Here is a 20,275-nt window from a genome sequence, read left to right on the forward strand (position 1 = left end):
GTTTGTTTTTAATGGTGCAGAGGACAATCTTCTGTTTGAAGAGTTCCCTATTGCCCAGTCCAAATCCAGTTGAATGATAAAGAACCCTATAAAGAAGGGAGGGCCTTGTTTCAAGGCAGAAGGGGCATTGAAAGTTGTCCATCAACAGTGAGCAGTAAAAAAAGGTAAAGGACCCCTGGACAGTTAAGTCCAGTCAAAGGTGGCTATGGGGTGTGGCGCTCATCTAACTTTTCAGGCCAATGGAGCCAGTGTGCATAGACAGCTTTCCTGGTCATCTGGTCAGCATGACTAAACTGCTACTGGCACATGGAGAACCGTGACAATTGCCATAGCGCATGGAAACGCCGTTGACCTTCCTGCTGCAGTGGTACCTATTTATCTACAGCACCACCCACTCCCTTTACCTTTACTGTACCTATTTATTTACTTGCACTGGTATGCTTTCAAACTGCTAGGTTGGCAGAAGCTGCGGCAGAGCAACGGGAGCTCACCCTGTCATGCGGATTCAAACTGCCTACCTTCCAATTGGCAAGCCCAAGAGGCTCAGTGGTTTAGACCACAGCACCACCCAGCACACAGCTCACCTGATCAGTCTTCCCCATGGTGAGATTATTGTATTTCTATTTACGTTTATAGTAATCATTTCTGAATGTGCATCTATACACATATAAATTAGACAAGCACATTTTATGTGAATCAGTGTCGCCTTCTTGTCCTCTTTTTCTTGACGAGGAAATAAGTAACTACCCAACTCATGCCTTCTTTTAAAGCCCACTCTCTCCCCCCTCACAGTATGTTTAGAATGCAATAATAAAAGTACCCAATATTTCTCTAATCAGGGCAAATGCTTTCTGCTCCTTGACACGGTTATTCTTCATTTTCTCAATGTCAGTAGAAGGGGGAGGCTGGTAGGTGTTGCTTCCACTGTCCCTGCGGGCTCCAAAGATAGGGTTTGAGTCACCTGTACAGGAAGAGGAGGCAGCAGCCTATTACTAGCCTGGAATTTATCAGCTGAAAACAATAGGAGAGGGACAATATTTGGAGACTGTGAATCAATGGCAATAGGCCTATGTCACCAATCTCAGGTAGCACATTCCTGGCTGTGTGAAAAGCACATTTTCCATTGGGAAAGCCTAATTTAGACTAGCCCTAGAGCTAGTTTTGATAGCCTACATCAGGGCTGGGGAATCTTTTTCAGCCTGAGGGATCATTCTCTTCTGGTATCCTTCCAATGGTCGCATTTCAGTGGGGCAGAGTCAGAAGCAAAAGTGGGTGGAGCAACAATGCTCACACATCCCTGTCTATCCTATGGTTACCAGATTTTTTTCAATGAATCCAGGGACATTTTTTTTTATTTTTTTTATTTTTTTTTGAAGCTGAATAGCAACAGGGAGTCAGTAGCGGGGATGGTGAGGCAAAAGACCCTGGGCCCAAGCACTCATGCATATTGTATAAAGGTGCAACGCTCTTCTTTCGCACCCTCCGAAACATAAATGCACAAAGTTTTTTAAAAACTGGGCAACGGCATGCCACCCGCCCATGACTCCCAAGCCTTCCCAATCTCCTGCCCCCTCCCCCCCTTTGTTTTGACAGATCGGGGGAGGCTTGGGAGTCACGGGCGGGTGGGCGTTGCCCGGGAAAGGCCCAAGGAGTGCGGTTTCTCTGCCAGGCAAGGAGATCTATACTGCCAAACATCCCCGGTTCCCCTTTGGCAGTGGCGGAGGCAGTGAGCAGCTCCTGAAGCCAGCCAGAGCCAACTGCGCTACCAGGCTGGCTCCGGGCTGCTGAGGCTGCCGCTGCCATGTTTCCCAGGGACAGATTTGCAAATCTGGGGACATTCCAGGGACAGAATTTGTCCAGGGACAGATTTGCAAATCCAGGGACTGTCCCCGGGAGCCGGGGATGTCTGGTAACCCTAGTCTATCCAGGCAAGCAAGAAGCATCATCAGGAGCTCAAAGGCACATTCTAGTTATCAAATCCCACCCCAAAATAGCAACAGTCTGGGGGGCGGGGTTTGTGGTTGTTTTTGCATAATGTTCTTACTTATTTTTCATGCTACAGAAAATACATTTTAATAGCAAGAGTATGATGTGCCCCAAGCTACCAAGGACATTCATACTCCTTTAGGTACCCAGCTCATTTAGAGCTCTGTAGGTCAAGGCCAGAACCTTCAAATACAAAGTCAATGAAAGCTTCTTTGGTTTCTTAACCATTTCCAGGCACAATTATAGACAGACAGACAGGAAGGATTGCAGGCTACTTTGTATATCTCCTTGCAGTCACTTCCTCAGCACGTGGGGAACCTGTGGTCCTCCAGTTCTTGTTGGACTGCAATTCCTACCAGCCCCGGTAGCCTGGTCAGGGATGATGGGAGTTGGAGTCCAGTAACAGGATCCCACCCCACACTAGCTGATTAATAGTGCGATCTTATATATGTTTGTCGACTCAGAAGGAGAAACCAATGACTTCAGTGTGACTCACTGTTAGGTTAAGCGTGTATAGCAATCCTAAACACACTTACTAGGGAGAAAGCCCTACTGAGCACTATGGGACTTACCTCCAGATGAACATGGATTAGATTGCACTTTGCTCCCACAACATCTATCAGTATATTGTTAATTATAAAACAGCAGCACGATAGTTTGATTTTTTTAAAAACAACTCTCTATAAATACTCAGTCTTCCATCACTAACCGTAAGCTGATTTATAATGCTGACTGCAATTCTGTTTTAGGCTACGACGCTTATTTGATACAATTGTTTTATGTAACATGCACTGGGTTTTTACTAGGAAAACAAAGGATGCACATTTAAAAATCCCTTTGGGAACTTCAATAGAGAAGCTGAATTATTTAAAAAAATGGAAAATAGCACAAACTTACCTAGTACCTTGGATTATGGACAAAAAAGCGTAGACTGACTGGAGCAAAGAAAAGGTCACCGATATCAAACAATGCATGTGATCTAACACCCATCATGGCTATTGAAATGGGCAGGAGAGAATATGTTTGGCTTAAGGTGAGATAAAAATAGATCTCTGCACAAGCAAGAAAAGGGCCTGAGTGGAGCGAGGAGCTCTGCTGTACAGGCAGTGAAACTTCCACTTTTCAAAGACGACAAGGAAACTGGGCAGGTATCCAGTACAGCGTGCTAATTTTGCCAGTGAAACTGATGTGACAACGAGAGGCAATTTCACAAGGGAAACCTGATGCTCCTGAGTCCTGGTTGCCCCTTATGGTCCACAAATTGCAGAAGAGGATGTCCCTTGATATCAGGCTTGTTCACATGATGTACTCAACACAAGTTCAAACCGTTTCTACCTGTGTTCCAGTGCTTGCATGAAAGAAGGCACACTGTGTTCCAGTGCTTGCATGAAAGAAGGCACAGCTCAGCTACTGTGTGCATAGGAACACGGACAGTACAACAATTGAACATTACATGTGAATAACATGAGCATGCAACTCTTTGCATATGCAGGTAAGACAAATTGTGCAGTTATTGGTAGACTTGCCCCTATTCCGCACTTTGCGATTCCTCAATCCTAGAAGTTCAGGAGGAAGTCTACCATATGAACCTGCCTAGCTGTTAAGAAAGTCCTCAGAAGGCCTTCTCTGTGGTCCTCTTCTTTTGGGAGTTTGATGGGTGGCAAACAGAAGGAGGACTTTAAATTGGAACTACAACTACTTCTAGCTTTCTCTGTCCTACCATCAAAGCCTGATCGTGATATTTTGCAAAGCCAGGGGAAATAAATTATAGGCCAGCTTTCCCCAACCACCAGCCTCCAGATGTTTTGAACACCAAATCCCATCAGACACAGTCAGCATGACCAATAGCCAGGGCTGGTGATCGTTATAGTTCAGCTACATTTGGAGGACACCAGATTAGGGAAGGATAATGTTATTCTAGGCCATGTTATTGAAATAGCTTAATAAGTTACCTGGAGCAGACAATGAGCCATTGATAGTTGTGTTTTCGTCATCTTCCTGTTCCACCTTTTTAAGAACCAGAGCAAAGAAAGCAGCAAACCCCAGGACCTGGAAAACAGTTGTTGCAGATCTAGAAACATATTTTGGCACAGATAAGCTTAGTGTAAAATACCATATTTTTCCGTGTACAAGACTAGGTTTTTTTAACCAAAAAAATAGGTTTGAAATTGGGGCTCGTCTTATACACGGGTGTTGCTAAGGGGTGTTTTCTTAATTTGGAGGCCCCCCAAAAATGGGGCATCTTATACATAGGGGTGTCTTATACACGAAAAAATATGGTATCTATTTCTGACACCTTGCATTGGCAGAATAGATATTGTGTTTTCTAAATGCAGATGTAGCCCATGGAATATTGGAAACTTTGGCCACCAGGAATCTGTTTCACTCTTTCTGAAGATGGCACAAATAGTATGCCACTGGTTAATGAAGGCAGCTGTGCACATATCAAATTAAGATAATGCACCATTAGAACTATAGTTTCTGAAGGTACCAGAAATTCTGTAGTTAAACCAACAACTACAATTTGCAGGCTTCTCTTTGTTCAGACTCATGCTTAAGGAGATTTGAAACCAGTTTACATTTGTAGTATAGACATTAAAATAAAAGACCAAACAAAGCCCTGCAATTCTTCCCACATATATTTATGTGGTACCTTGGTACCCTGATTTAGCCTTAGGCTAGGAACAAGCAGATAAAAGCAGATAAATGAAAGTGCATATCCAGAGGTGCCCATTGCAACCCTTCTGCAAGTGGTCCACAGGAAAAAAAATACCCTTGGTGAGCAATGCATATCTCCTCTTCATTTCCAAGCCCTGAATATCCTGCTGTGACCATTCACCAACATTCCCACTTGTGTGCACACATGTAAATGGAGCTTCTGCCATTGAACCTTATGTAACTAAAGCCTGTGATGAAAAGGAAGGGCAGTCTTCAGTGGTAGAGTATCTGCTTTGCATGCAGAATGCCCCAGGTCCCCTCCCTGGAATCTCCAAGAAGGGCCGTGGAAGACCCCTGCTTGAAACCTTGGAGAGCCACTGCCAGTCAGAGCAGACAATACTGAGCTGGATGGGCAGCTTCCTAATGTTCCTAAGGGAGCCTACCTTTAAGGGTTGTGTGATGAAAAGGCTTTCAAAGAAGGAGATGGCCATGGAGATCAGCCACTTGATGGAGTTGTCCTTCCCATAATGCAGCCCATACAGCATTGTGAAGAATCCCGATACGCCGCTGGTGATGGCCACCAGGGACCAGCCAATGAAGACACACCACCAGGGCAGGCCTTTGGGTGTTGGTTCCTTCTTGCCATCTCCGGGAACGCTGGGAGTTGGTGAGCCTCTGGTGAAGCAACAAAGCTGAGCAGTGGGGTCGCACAACATATACAACAGCTCAAAGCAGTGGTGAAAAAAATGCTAAATAAGCATCTTAACTGGGAGAGGGCAGAGTGTTAAATGAAAAAGATAACAAGTGCTTTAAAAGTATAGTACGGATATAGTCCTTGTCATCCCTCAGCCATTCACTCACAGTGTGGCCTTGGATAAAAATCTTGACAGAATGTCATACCAGTATTTTCAAAACAGGGGTTTGAATGTCTGCTTCCTTCTTCCACATTCCATCTTGAAACATCTTAATTCCATCCTGCAGACTCTATGACTTCACATCAGCTAACCTTTTCTCATTTTCCCACCCTGCTTCCCTCCCCCACTCTGTTTACTGTCTAGCTCAGGGGTAGTCAACCTTTCTATACCTACCGCCCACTAATGCATCTTTCTTGATGGTAAAATTTCCTTACCGCCCACCAGTGCTTGATGGAACGAGGATTCAGCTTGTGCCGTAGAACCCCCTACCGCCCACCTAGAATCCTGAAACTCCCACTAGTGGGCGGTAGGGACCAGGTTGACAACCCCTGGCCTAGCTTGATGAAGTGTTCTAGTGCAGTGTTTTTCAACCTTTTTTGGGCAAAGGCACACTTGTTTCATGAAAAAAATCACGAGGCACACCACCATTAGAAAATGTTAAAAAAAATTAACTCTGTGCCTATATTGTCTATATATAAAGTAATTTTCCCACGGCACACCAGGCAACATCTCGCGGCACACTAGTGTGCCGCGGAACAGTGGTTGAAAAACACTGTTCTAGTGAACTCAAAAACTTGCATTGTGACATTTTGGTTGGATTGCATCGATTGCCAGTCATACTCAGAGTAGACCCATTGAAATCAATTGACATGATTAACTTAGGTCTATTCATCTCAGTAGGTCTAGTCTGAGCAAAGCTTAGTTGAGTACAACCTGTGGCCCTATGGTGGATTTTTGGCTTCAGTTTTCCCTTCCCCAAACTGTAAACTGGGAATAACAGACCTATTTCATAGGAGTCCTATGAGAAAAAGCCAACAAGATAAAGCTTGTAAATGCTCTTATGTAAGATAAATGCATGGGCAATGGCATGAGGCCCCCGGACCTGCCCCAAACTCATCATTTTACCTCTCGCTGATGGATGCTGCAGAGCACAGCTGGCTTTCCAGGAAGTCCTTCATGTGCCGAACCTGCCTTACAGCCTGGGAGTAGCTTTGCGGGTTCTGGAATCTATGAGGCCCCAACAGCTCCATCTCCATCTCCACATGCTGCAGCTGCATGTAGAGGCAGCGGTTGTAGTCTCGATGCTTCAGCCTTTCACCCACTCCTTTTTCTGGAGTTGGAGTCCTGGTCTTTTCTACAGGAAGGGGAAAACTAAAACTTGTTTACTTGGAAATTAAAAGAACACAATCATTTGTAACAGCTGTTTGATGGCGGAACGGACTCTCCTTCACAGGAGGCTTTTGAACAGAGATTGGATGGCTACTTGACGGAGAATGCTTAGCTGTGATTCCTGCATATCATCTCTAACTCACCTTTTCTGTAAACTAGAATGCCCCCAAACACAGCAAACTTTCCCCATAGGGAGTTGCTCCACCCCTTGACTGTTTTGGTTGCTCTTTTCCTGAACCTTTCCCAACTTTACATTGTGCTTTCTGAGATAAGGTGGCCATAATTGTACAAATGCAGTCACACCATAGATTTGTATAAAGGCATTATGATATTGGCAGTTTTATATTCAGTTCTTTTTCTAATCATTCCTAACATGAAAGTTGCCACTTTTTCACAGTTGCCGCGCACTACAATCCCAAGGTCTTGTTCCTGGTCAGCCACCAGCAGTTCCAACCCAATGAACATATGTGGGAAATTAAGATTGTTATTTTTTTTTGCCCCAACAGGCAGCAAAATGTCTCAGGCTGGCCCTGGTGAACTGTCTCAAGAGAGTGAGAATGTCAGCCGCTAGGACTGTGTTGCCTGCCAGATGGTTCTGTGTCCTTGGGAGCTGTTATCACCTTCACTTACCGGAATTTTGCCGCATCTGAAATTGCCAGCTTGTAACTTACCTTGTAAATCCACCAAGCCGAGGGTGATGATAATTGGATCATCTTTCTTCTTGCTCTCGTCATAAAATTCCTGTCCGATCCTGTTCTGCTGGCAGATAATGTCCTCAACCAAGGCCAAGAGCTTGTTGATGTCAGTCGATTTGCCAAAATCAGGGTCTGGGGAAGGCAGTGGGGCCTTGAGGGTTTTGAACAGGGAGTTGGCAATTCGCCTGATATCCTATATGGAATCAAAAGATATGGTGGCAATGGGAGGGAAAATCCAAATTTGCCAAAATTACGAAAATGCCATCTGATCCAGGCCCAAACCCTAAAAAACCATCCCCCTCTCACCCAAAAAGAAAGATGAACAGAATCTTGCATTTAGGGGACCATGCTATAGCTCAGCAGTAGGGCATCTGCTCTGCATCCAGAAGGCCCCAGTTTCAATACCCAGCGTCTCCAGTTAGGACTGGGAGAGAACCCTGCCTGAAAACACTGTAGAGCAGCTGCCATTCAGTGTAGACAATAGTGTGCTGTATGGACTGTTGTGTCTGGCTCAGTATAAGGCAGTTTCCTTTGTTCCTATATACCAGGCACGTCCAACACCCAATAGACTGCGATGTACTCAGGGCCGTCTCATAATAGGGGCTGGGTGGTGCGGTGCACCAGGGCGCCAGGCGGGCGGGCGCTCGCACGCCGGCGGGCAAGCTACAAGCCGGCTGCCCTCCGGAGCCCCAGCTGGAGCGCTGGGAAGGGCGTGCAAAGCCCCGCGCCGCTCCAGCGCAAGCCCCTCATCCCCCGCTCGCCCACCTCCCTCCCGCGCTGGCCGTCCCTCGTTGCTTGCAGCGCCACACCCCTCATCCCCCGCTCGGCCACCCCCCACCCGAGGGGCGGCCAGCGCGGGAGGGACGTGGGCGGAGAGGCGACCCACCGGGGGTGCCGAGGGATCGTCGCGCCAGGGCGCCCCATCCCTTTAAGACGGCGCTGGATGTACTCACAGTATAAAAAAACTGACCGTGGTCTACCCATTGTTGTTGGATGGATCAAAGTTGTTCAGCTTTTCTTAGGAAGCCAGAGTGGTTGAGCGTGTTGGACGTGCCTGCTATATGCCATTTGTAAGGAGGAGAGGGATGGAGAGATTGAGAGAGAGAACGGGGAGGTCTTTATATAAACTTGAATTCCTTTTCCAAAGAAATAAAATGCTGGAGGAGAGGAGTGACTACATATTATCATGATCATGATACTGAGCCTATACTACTCAGGCATTGTGTCCTTGATTGCACAGGCGCAGTGGGGCCATCAGAGGAGGATTTGGGGGCAGAAATCCCAGGCCCCATTCCGCAGATTGAGGGAAGGCAGCCTGCAAAGCCAGAAGGGCAGTTTACCAGATTCTCAAATCAAGAAATACACATTGCACCTTAAAGAATGGGGTGTGTGGGTGGATAAAACCGTCATGCCCAGTGTCTTGTTTGTTTTTTTATTTAAATTTAGAAGAGTTTATAAACCATTTCATCAGAGTCACCAGTGTCAGGTGGATCAACAGGAACATGAAATCTTGCCTTATCACCAGGTCAGGCTATTTTGTTCATGTAGGTCAGCATTGTCTGTTCTGACTGGCAGGGTCTCAAACAGGGAACATAGGAAGCTTCCTGATATTTTCAAGACTGACTAGCAGTGGCTTCCAGAGTTTTAGGCAGGAGCTTGTTTCCAGCCCTACCTGCAGATGACAGGGATTGAAACTGTGACCTTCTGCTTTTGTCCTTCCCTGACCCTTCTAAGTGGAGATGGCACCTTCTGTAGGCAAACCATATTTGACTCAGCATAAGGCAGCTTTGTATAGTCACGTGGCTTGCCTTGATCACAGCCTCCGGAGTGAGTGACATATTCTGGGTAGCTTGGTGCAGAGGTGCAGGTAGATCGGGGGACACTCGCCCACCTTTCCCTGGTTTCTTCTCTTTCTTAGGCTGAGACCGGATATTCCTGAAGATCTGGACGATGAGCAAGTTGATGGGGAACATGAGGAGGGAGCTCTCAAAGCCAATCATCACCTCCTGCCACGTGAACTCTATTTTACCTGGCAATATCAGGCAGAAGAGAGGCTTTGCAGTTAGGGATCAGTTAGAATTTTCATTTTCTCTGCATTTTAATGAGAAACTACCTAATATGTAGGCTACTTCTAGAACAACAGAGTCTTTCTTTCAGGAATTAAAAACAAATTCACAGAAAACTGAAGACCGGGATGAAAGTCACTAGAACTACTATGTTCCTAATCCCATTCTCATTCTGCTTATTCCCTCTCCTCTCCACCCTCTTGCAACAGCAACCAGCTAAATTCCTATTAAAGTCCCAGCATTCCAAACATATATGCAACATTCCTCCCTACCTAACATTCCATACTCCAAGCAAACTATCCTCCTTTCCCTAATACAAATCCCAAATGTGGTTCATTACAGAGGCTTTCATTTGCAAAATTTGGGGTGCCAACACTCTGACCTGATGAACCCATGTTCTTTGCTTAAGAAGCTGAGCCATTCATGCTGGAAAGCTTTTCTAGTAAGCATTTAGACAGCAGGTTTCACACATTCAAAGTGCTTCACATGGATAATCTCAGAAATCTTGCAAACAGCCCTGCAGAGTAGGCCAGTATGGCTATTCCCAAATAACCGAAGAAATGAACAAAGTAGCAGCCTGCTTAAAGTCACCTAGTGGCGATGCCAACCCAAAGCAAGTGGAACCCTTCAGATCTATAGAACTCCTTCCTTGGTCTTAGCTCTCACCACAGTTCCAACTCAAGTAGTGAGGCTGGCGTGCATGACAGTTACCTAAATCCATTTTCTGGTCAGCTGGATCCTTAGGCACGCCCCAGAACATGATGCTGGTCAGCATGGTGCACAGAAGCAGTGAGAAGCAGCAGGATACCCTCTGGGCTCGCGTGAAGGAGCTGCGTGGTGAGCGGTTGAAAATGGAGTACCAAATATGCCCATCACGGAAACCCTTTGAGGTCTTCATGAAAAACAGATTGCTGCAGAGGAGCAAAGAAGGCGTCAGGTTGGACCAAGAGCAACATTTATTTTAATAGAAACCTAGCATGGAGAGCAGCTAAAACTTAAGACTGTTTTGTGGATACATGGCTTCATGACAACACAGACAAATGAAACCACCAGAGTCTCATAAATCATTCTGGTCTGACTTGTAGTCTTCAGCCTGTTAATAAACTCTAACTGGGTGGGGGGCATCTGTCTTCCCAGACTGGCCCCTGGCTTGTTGTTCTCCTGCACCTAGGGTGACACGACTTCCAGCCAGGGGGCCAGGGAGTGGGGAGAAGACCTTCCGACTCCTGTAAGTTTTACTAGCTACTCATTTCTATGGCAACAAACCTATACTTGGCCAATTCTTCAGTCATGTAAAAAGATGTTTAACAGTCTTGGTGGCCATTAACTTAACTGCTTCAGTAGTTCCTTCCACTCTAGAACCATAACTTACAGATATAAAGCTAGAGGCTTGCAAGGGACACAAAGATGGCATTCATACCAACCCCACTACCCTATTAATTTTACACACACACACACACACACACACACACACACACACACTTCTGCATTACCTACAAAACCCATGTGCAAGGGAATCTCTACTTCATAACAAGTGGAAGCATTTCTGGTAGGGCCAAAGCAGCCAGAGGAAACTGCTCCTTCTGGTCCAGCCTAACATACCTGAATTGCTTCATATCTTCCTCAGTAGCTATGGGGAACACTTTATCGAGGACACAATCTCCGACATCAATGGCTAGCCAAGAGTTGCAGAGGAAATACCATTTCTGGTCCATGGCCACATCATGAACCAGCACACGGTTCACATACCTGTGAACAAAAACAACAGAAAGAAGCTAGCGGCACTGACTTGGGATAGGTTCGTACAACACAAGTGCACCAGAGCCCCCATTGCAGTATTTTGTGCCATGGGTGATTGTTCTTATGCAATTGGGCACCCTAGCCAATCCACTCTTGACCATGATTTACCAAGCCAACTTCACCCCTCTCCCTCTCAGTTACCAGCAGCAACCTCCACATTGGGAAAACAAGTAAGCAGTGTCTCCTCACCCAGCTCTGCCTCAGTGGCTGCTACTGCCCATGGTGGAGCTCAGAATCCAGCCTATCAGCTGGCTCCCCTTTCCCAGCCCTAGTTTAAAGGGTGCCCCTTTCCCTGTTCCATCTCTTTGCCCCTTGCATACCAGGACGGGCTGCCTCCTGAATTGTCATGCCACAGCCGGATGCTCTGCAGTTCCCCGAGAGGAAACAGTGTACACAGTAGGAAGACATCCACTCCTCCTCGCTCAAAGACTGGCATGTCGGGGTCCACCAGGTGGTGTGGCTCACTCTCCCCTTCCTGACCGTACAAGGTCAGAGTCACCTGGAATAGCAATTGTTCATGCTTGTACTTGCATGCCACCAAATCCTGAGCTGTGAATAGTTGTCTGAACGGACAAATACAGGTGTGCATGAACACCACCAGGGGCTGTTTCACTATTTACTGATTGTGTGCAACAATGCCCAGGACCCCATTGGTACCTTGGAGGTTGTAGCTGAGCCTCGACGGTGTCCGGTAAAAACAGTCACCAGGTAGCGATACTGAGCAAAAGGGTCGTTGTCCTCTAACACCGTTATCTTCACCTGGAGATTTTATGGCAGCATCAGCAAAGACATACAATTGATGAATGAAAATATGTAATGCAGGGAAGAGAAGAATGATTACTAGATCTGAATCTAAGACATACCTGGAAATAGGACCAGGTGTGGTTTTTTTGCTGAGGGATGAGCTCCGATTCCTCACCCCACCCCATAATTTATTCACACCTCAAAGGAAACACATAGGGTCTTCAAATGGAATGCTGATTACCTCTTCCTCTTTGCACCATCTCAAATATATATATATTTATAATATTTCTTAACTACCCTTCATCAACAGATTTCAGGGCAGTTTAAAGAAGTATGAAAATAAGTCATATACAAAGGCACAGCTCTATGTAACAAGTACAAAAATGCGCCGAAAAGGCACAAGACTGTAACATCAACGTATTAATGAGAGGAAGTTTATGATCAAGTAGACAAAAGTCCATTACAATTACAAAGTGTACATATAAGCAAGGATGACAAAGAGCCACACAATGGAAAGATATTTATTATTGTACAGTCGTACCTTGGTTCTGGAACGCCTTGTGACTCGAATGTTTTGGCTCCCAAATGTCGCAAACCCAGAAGTGAGTGTTTCGGTTTGCAAACATTTTTGGAAACTGAACGTCCAACGCAGCTTATGCGGCTTCCAATTGAGTGCAGGAAGCTCCAGCAGCCAATCGGAAGCCGTGCCTTGGTTTCTGAACATTTTCAGAAGTCAAACAGACTTCTGGAATGGACTCCGAGAACCAAGGTACCACTGTATTGAAGAATACTCAAGTGAAGAATGCTCTAAGCAACCAACAGCTTCCAGATAATGTCTTGTTTCACAGATCTTTCTCAGATGATAACAGGAGAAAATATTGCAGGAGAAAAGTTCTAACTGAGAACAAGACTTACTTTGGCATCATCTTGGATGTCTTTTCTTCTGGCCCAGATCAGAACCAGCAGGTACACGAGGAAGATGCTGCCCACAGTTGTCACCACCACAGGGTTGTCCACAAAGGTGGCAAACAACTCCACTGTTCTGCTGACATCGATGGAGTTTGGCATCACAAAGAAGGAGCTCCCAAAGAATGTCAGGTGGTTGCAGAGACACTGAGTGCCATTGGGGTTTGTTTTGGGGCCAACCTGCAAGCCAAGGAATAGTTGTCTTTATGACCACCTATCTATCCCTACATTCCTATAAGAATCCAAATATACCCACTCACAAGCTTGTGACTTTGTGCAAACCTTGTGAGTAGATTTTTCCCCCTTATAGGAATGGAGGAATCTGCCTTATCCTGAGCCAGCCTGTACTCTAGCTCAGTACACTCTACTCTGACTGGCAGTGGTTCTTCAAGGTTCCAGGCAGAAGCCTCCCTCTGCCCTACCTGGCCCTACCTGCACTGGCTCCTGGTGGAGTACAGGGTCAGGTTTAAGGTGCTGGTTTTGACCTTTAAAGCCCTATGCGGCCTAGGACCCTTGTACCTAGACCGCCTCTCCTAGGACCCTTGTACCTAGACCCCCGCGGAGGACCTTAAGGTCCACAAATAACAACACTCTGGAGGTCCCGAGCCGCAAGGTGGTTAGATTGGTCTCAACTAGGACCAGGCCCTTTTCAGTACTGGCCCCAACTTGGTGGAATGCTCTGTCACAAGAGACCAGGGCCCTGCGGGATTTGACATCTTTCCACAGGGCCTGCAAGACAGTGCTGTTCTGCCTGGCCTTTGGTTTAGTCTCAGTCTGACCCTTATGTTTCCCTCCCCTTATGGTTTTGATTTATGGGCTACTACTAAAATGAGGCTGCATTTTAAATTGTATTTTAACCCATATTTTAATTAACTGTTTTTTCTTTTTCTTTTACGTTTTATTGTAATTTTATTGGTGTTAGCCGCCCTGAGCCCAGTTCTGGCCGGGGAGGGCAGGGTATAAATAAAAAATTATTATTATTATTATTATTATTATTATTATTATTATTATTACCTGGAGATGCCAGGGACTTAACCTGGGAGCTTCTGCATGCTAGGCTGGTGCTCTACCACTAAGCTGTGCTCTTCCCCCAAATTTCATTACTCAGATGCCCCTCCACTGCATTATACTCTGTCTACTCACATGGCATCCATAGCTGTTCCAGTTCCCTTGGTGCTCATCCCAGAATACACACTGGGAGACAAAGCAAGTGACAGAAACATTTATGTCATGGGTGGCCATGGACTCCAGTTCTGTTTCTGGTCTCACAATGAAATAGTAGGCCCCTTCTCCAAAAATAAGGTCTTCCGGGTGAAGGATCCAGGAATATACAACATCTGCAACAGATGAGGTTGAGCTGAAGTCTAGGGACGTATGGTCAGATTAAGCAATGCTTATTTCTTTATTTATAACATTTTTACGTGGCTTTGGAATGTTAACAAGAGACCACAAAGGATTTATAAGTCATGATTAAAAGTCTACTAAAAAGATTAAAAGGTTGTTCTTAGTGGGAAAGGTTACATGTACACATTGCAAACCCCAAATGGACCAATAAGAGTATAGTGAAATAAAGAGGTTAAATGCACCCAGCTTTCCCTCAGACTAAACAGTCTCCCAACATAACATTCTCTCTACAGAATCTTGCATTAGAGTTGCAGCTCCTCCTCCTTTTTTGGAGTGCTGTCTTCCTTGTCATTGGGACACTCACTTTGACCTGCCTTTCTTTGATCTGGTACCCTCAGGCTACCCAAGCCCCTTACAGCCCAAGCCACAAAGCACTTGCAAACATTGCCTACAGTTTGTGTCTTTCTCAATGGTTTTACCACCTTCCAATTGGTTTCCCAGACAAGTAAGGTTTTATAAACAAACCCTTTAATTCTCAAACTAACCTGCATGCAAGATTTTTAGTTTTTACACAGGCTTACATCACCCTTTGGTTGACAAGCAAGCAACCAGGCCTCTATCAGAGTGTTTATTTTTACCTCTTGAATTTCTGTTGACAGGAAGGCGTGTCATCAATTCATAGTCAGTCTCGTTGGGATGATAGCCATATCCCAAATATAAGATAAGTGGAATGTCTTGGTCCAGCTGTAGATGGATCACTAGAGAAGCATTTACTGAAGTCACGTTGACTTGGAGAGTGCTGAAGTTTCCCAGATTCAACACACTCAGGTCATTGTCGGTTGCTGAATTCCTTGGCAGCATTATCTGTGTTTAACGTCAACAATTCAATTCTGGAAATGCCCCCAAACGCTGAGAAATTTTAAAAAACCTATGCTGTCATCAAGCAGGGAGACCCAGCTGAAGTATAAATGCAAGTGTGTGTGTGTTTATATATTACATTTCTATCCCACCTTCTTTCTATGGAACTCCAGGTTTCTTTAATGGGATTTCCCCTTCCCAGGCAGTCTTCAGCCAAGCACTGACCAGATTCAGACTTGTTTGGCTTCAGCAAGGTGCCTGCATCAATACCTTAAGACAGAGCTTTCCAAACTGTGTGTCGCGACACATTAGTATCTTGGCTGCAGTGTGCAGGCGTGTCGTGCAAATGTTCCCCGCGCTCCTCCCAGGGCTGGAAACAGGTCAATTTAACCTCCAGATTTCCTAGTAAAACTGAAGTACTAAGAAGTACTGAATGTCTAAGAAGTGTGCCACCAACATGAAAAGTTTGAAAGCTCTGCCTTAGGACCATGTCTTGGATGCTGTGGTTAACCTGTGGCCCTCCAGAAGGTGCTGGACTACAACTCCCATCACCCTGACCATAGGCCAGGGGTGGGGAACTGTGGTTTGTAGCCTACTAAGTCCTGCTTTCTGTAGACCCATTTAAATTAATAGATTTTAGTTAATAATGTCCATCAATTTCCATGGCTTTACTATAAGTAAGACTAATGTTGGATCCAAGCTTGGATGTGCTTGGTGGACTGGGCTTTCCCCCTCATCACAATACAGTTAGTAATGTTGAATGAATGAACTGGCCTGTTTTTAGAAATGCACATGGTCCTGCCCTTCAGAAATGCATACAAGGAAAATTACCTCAATGTCTTCTGTAAGGTTCTTAACTGGAATAACCAGGCCATCTAGGCTGGTGAGGGAGAGGCCTCCCACAGCACCATGGATATCAAAGCTGTCACTTGTGGAAAAGGGGTTCACAGACAAGCTCACCATCTACAGGAAGAGATTTTTAAGCACCAAGAAGATTTGATCATAGAACTGTAGAGTTGGAAGGGACCTCACAACCCCCCCCCCCAATGCAGACGACTATCCAATTTCTGTTTAAAAACTTCTTCTTCTTCTTCTTCTTCTTCTTCTTATTATTATTATTATTATTATTATTTGCTAGTTGCTTATTACACAGATTTCTCCAAGCAACTTCCAGCATTTTTAAAAACATAAGTAAAATATAATATCAACACATTCATACAAAATCATATGAAATTCCAGCATTTTTAAAAACATAAGTAAAATATAATATCAACACATTCATACAAAATCATATGAAATTTCTACAAAATACAAATGCATAAAAATTCTGCTGCTGCTTCACTTCTTCTTTGCCTCTCAAAGCACCCAAACTTTTTCTTTTGTATTCTTTTTCTGTACTTAGCCTTATAAAATGTACTTCCTATTTCTGTTTGTTCTAGTCCCCTACACCTTTCCTCTCCCCTTTTTTCTACCCTTTATTGGGCAGGTGGGGAACAGATGGATCAGTTTCTGTAGTCCCATTGTTTATATTGTTATTAAAGCCAATAAAAGCCTTAATTAGAAATGAAGAAAATGAATTCCCAGAGCAAGCTAAAGCGCAGTAAAAACGGGACACTTGCCCTGATGTCCACTGTCTCGTCTCTGTCTCCTGAGATGCTGAGAGAAGAGGCAGAGGGCAGAGTGAAGCTGGCAGAGCTGGAGTCAGAGATATGAATGGATGTGATGTCTGCGCTGTCCGTCTGCAACCTTTCCAGAGAAAGATCAGGAAAAAAGTCAGAAAAGATGAAAGCAATGAAGACAAAAACACAGAAGTAGGAACCAAAACATAGGAAGTTGCTTTAAACCAAGTCAGACCATTGGTTCATCTGGCTCAGTATTGTCTACACCAGGGGTGGCTGACTCCCGAGAGACTGGGATCTACTCACAGAGTTAAAAACTGGCAGTGATCTACCACCTTTTTTGGGGTTCAGGTCAAAGTTGTTGAGCTTTTTATAGGAAGGAGGAAGGCCCATTTTGGGGGGGGGGGCTTCGAGTCAAAGTTGTTGAGTTTTTTCAGGGAGGAGGTAAAATGTTGGGATTTTTTTAGGAGAGCCACAATTGTTCAGCTTCTTTGGGGGGAGCCAATGATCTACCAGTGATCTACCACAGACGTCCAGTGATCTACCGGTAGATCACGATCTACCTGTTGGACATGCCTGGTCTACACTGACTGGCAGTGGCTCTCCAAAATTTCAGGCAGGTTTCTCTCAGCCCTACCAGAGATGCTGGGGGTTGGATCCGGGACCTCCTGCATACAATGCAGAAGGCATAGGAGGCTGCCTTAAACCAAGTCAGACTATTGTTCCACCTAGCTCTATATTGTCTCCATCACAGGTGGGCAACCTTTCTTAGCCTGAGGGCTACATTCCCTTCTGAGTAACCTTGTTTGACTCTGATCTTTCAACTGACTTACAAATGAAACACTCCCCACTGGAAAATCCAAAGTCATTTTTGTTGTTAGGGTTGCTGCTTTGCCACATAGTTAATGGGATGCTAGTTGCTGCAGTTGTGCTACATTTTTCCTGGAGGGTGATGAAGAAGCAGTATAGCAAAATCTGTTTACCGGTTGATGTACATAGCTGCAGAAGGGGCTGTGAGCACCATGGGTTCACTGTCAGGCAACTTCCCAATCAAGAGAGCACTCTGGAGGTTTTCAATGGTGTTTAGAAGCTGCAGTGACACCAAACTCTATGACAGAAGAAAGAAACCACACTCTGAACCTTCTTCCTTTGATGGTTTCCCAGCTGGTGCCTCCCACCATTCGTCTGTGTGTCCAGCCAGTCCATGACGCCCTTCCATAGCCACAATTTGCTATATATACTTTTGCATGCCATAGGTCTTTGACCTTTCAAAGTTAAGCACTCACCTGTGCAGTCTCTGGTGCAGCAGCATCCTCTGTCCCATTCTGCACAGCAGCTTCAAGGACGTTGCTCACTGCATTGAACAGATAGCTGGCAGCCTCCTTGCGCTTCAGGTCATCTTCACCATCTTCAGCATTCACAATCAGCAAGGATTCACTGACATCCTTCAAAGTATTACCAGCTTCCACCTGAATGAGAAAAGAGGCCTCTAAGTGCACATAGCCCTCTAGGCTAAAGAAAACATACCAGCAGGTGTTTCATAGCTCCCTTCTTCCCAAATTCAGGTGATAAGCAAATGACAGGGCGGCACCTCTCAACCATCATCAAAATTTTATTCGACCGTCAGTCAGAAAACAAGGATTTATCCATACAAAAATTAAAACGACTAAGCATCTGGAATTTGGCCACCAAGGATGCTGTTGGTCAGGGCAGCACCTCTCAAAAACCCACTGTAGATTGGTAAAGATTGTTGTTGTTTAGTTGTTTAGTCGTGTCCAACTCTTCGTGACCCCATGGACCAGAGCATGCCAGGCACTCCTGTCTTCCACTGCCTCCCACAGTTTGGTCAAACTCAAGTTAGTAGGTTCGAGAACACTGTCCAACCATCTCGTCCTCTGTCATCCCCTTCTCCTTGTGCCCTCCATCTTTCCCAACATCAGGGTCTTTTCCAGGGAGTCTTCTCTTCTCATGAGGTGGCCAAAGTATTGGAACCTCAGCTTCAGGATCTGTCCTTCCAGTGAGCACTCAGGGCTGATTTCTTTAAGAATGGATAGGTTTGATCTTCTTGCAGTCCATGGGATTCTCAAGAGTCTCCTCCAGCACCATAATTCAAAAGCATCAATTCTTCGGCGATCAGCCTTCTTTATGATCCAGCTCTCATGGATCACTGCCTGGTCATGGCAAAGGGGCTAGAGAAGCTATGAGCTATGCTGTTCAGGGCCACCCAAGATGGACAGGTCATAGTGGAGAGTTTTGACTAAATGTGATCCACCTGGAGCAGGAACTGGCAAGCCACTCCAGTATCCCTGCCAAGAAAACTCCACGGACAAAGACAACAGGCAACCCCCCCCCCCCACCAGTCTGTTAAAAGCACCCCTAATCTCAGATTCTCACATTGTCAATACATCTGTTGCCTCTTTGCATGAACTATAAACAGTTATGAAGAAATGCACATCACCTAGTCACTCACCTGTGCAGAGGAAGAGAGCTCTTCACTCCTGTAAGTGATTTCTTTGAGCACCTCTGACATCTTAAGAGCCGTCTGCATTGATGTTACATTTACAGAAGAGAGGGTCGTCAACATCAGCTCTCGCAGCTGGGGATGCAAAGACAGATCATTAGAGACCATATAAATACTGGTTATTGATGGTCTTGTTTCTAATAGACCCAGGATCAACTAGTACAGAAGTTGCCAACCTTTCTAGGTCCATGGGCACATTTGGATTTTTGACTGAGTGCCGTTGGTACCATCCACTCTGATCACTTCCCTCTATCTCCCCCTGGGTCATCTCCCCCACCCCAACACACAAAAAGAGAAAGTGCAGAGACACATTTCACATTTCCGTGTGATCTGACTAAAACATCAGATCCAGTAGAATTAACCTGAACCTTGAAAAGCACATAGTGGGGAAATCAGGAAGTGGCAAAGGGTGTCCCTTCCAGCTTCCTCCTCTGTGTACTTTTCAAGCAAGAAAATGCTAATCACCCTGGCCACTCCAGGATCAGGTGGATAGTGAAATGGGGGCTCAGGGTTTCACAGGCGCCAGACGAAGACCTCAGGGACACCACTGCACCTATAGGCTGCGCATTGGTGACCCTGTGATTTGCAACACGCTACTGAATATCATAGGGTGGTGACTTCAAAATGGGCATTTTCAGCTGTTGCCCTTGTTCTGTGGAATGTCTGTCCCTCAGACATACATAAAGCACATCCTCCTTCAGATGTCTTATAAAGACATATTTTTGCGCAGCCTTTCCCTGTTTACCATAAGATTGGATCCTGATTTTTGTGTACGACTCTCCTAAATCTGCTTTTAAATGCTTTTATATTTTTATATTTTTATATATTTCTATTGATTTTAGCCTATATTTTTGTTTTAATGGATATTGTTTTTAATATTGTACATAGTGTACACAGCTTAGAGATTTTTAAGTGGTTCAGAAATGCTTTTAAA

General features: G+C 45.2%; 1 protein-coding gene across 1 annotated transcript in view; it reads right to left on the bottom strand.

Annotated features, from left to right (window-relative positions):
• PKD1L2 (polycystin 1 like 2) overlaps nt 1–20,275 on the bottom strand; it is a 54,081-nt gene that overhangs the window by 9,877 nt on the left and 23,929 nt on the right. Inside the window, exons 17-34 of the mRNA XM_033157197.1 lie at nt 19,291–19,416; nt 18,107–18,289; nt 17,804–17,928; nt 16,821–16,947; nt 16,033–16,164; nt 14,982–15,207; nt 14,143–14,336; nt 12,949–13,179; nt 11,947–12,048; nt 11,610–11,788; nt 11,092–11,238; nt 10,201–10,400; nt 9,232–9,452; nt 7,400–7,616; nt 6,465–6,693; nt 5,088–5,319; nt 3,939–4,035; nt 821–961 (exon numbers count right to left, since the gene is read on the bottom strand). Coding sequence (XP_033013088.1) covers nt 821–961; nt 3,939–4,035; nt 5,088–5,319; nt 6,465–6,693; nt 7,400–7,616; nt 9,232–9,452; nt 10,201–10,400; nt 11,092–11,238; nt 11,610–11,788; nt 11,947–12,048; nt 12,949–13,179; nt 14,143–14,336; nt 14,982–15,207; nt 16,033–16,164; nt 16,821–16,947; nt 17,804–17,928; nt 18,107–18,289; nt 19,291–19,416 — 3,109 coding nt within the window. The remainder of the gene's footprint in view (nt 1–820; nt 962–3,938; nt 4,036–5,087; nt 5,320–6,464; nt 6,694–7,399; nt 7,617–9,231; nt 9,453–10,200; nt 10,401–11,091; nt 11,239–11,609; nt 11,789–11,946; nt 12,049–12,948; nt 13,180–14,142; nt 14,337–14,981; nt 15,208–16,032; nt 16,165–16,820; nt 16,948–17,803; nt 17,929–18,106; nt 18,290–19,290; nt 19,417–20,275) is intronic.

Source organism: Lacerta agilis, chromosome 8, assembly GCF_009819535.1.
Source record: "Lacerta agilis isolate rLacAgi1 chromosome 8, rLacAgi1.pri, whole genome shotgun sequence".
Taxonomy (NCBI): Eukaryota; Metazoa; Chordata; class Lepidosauria; order Squamata; family Lacertidae; genus Lacerta; species Lacerta agilis.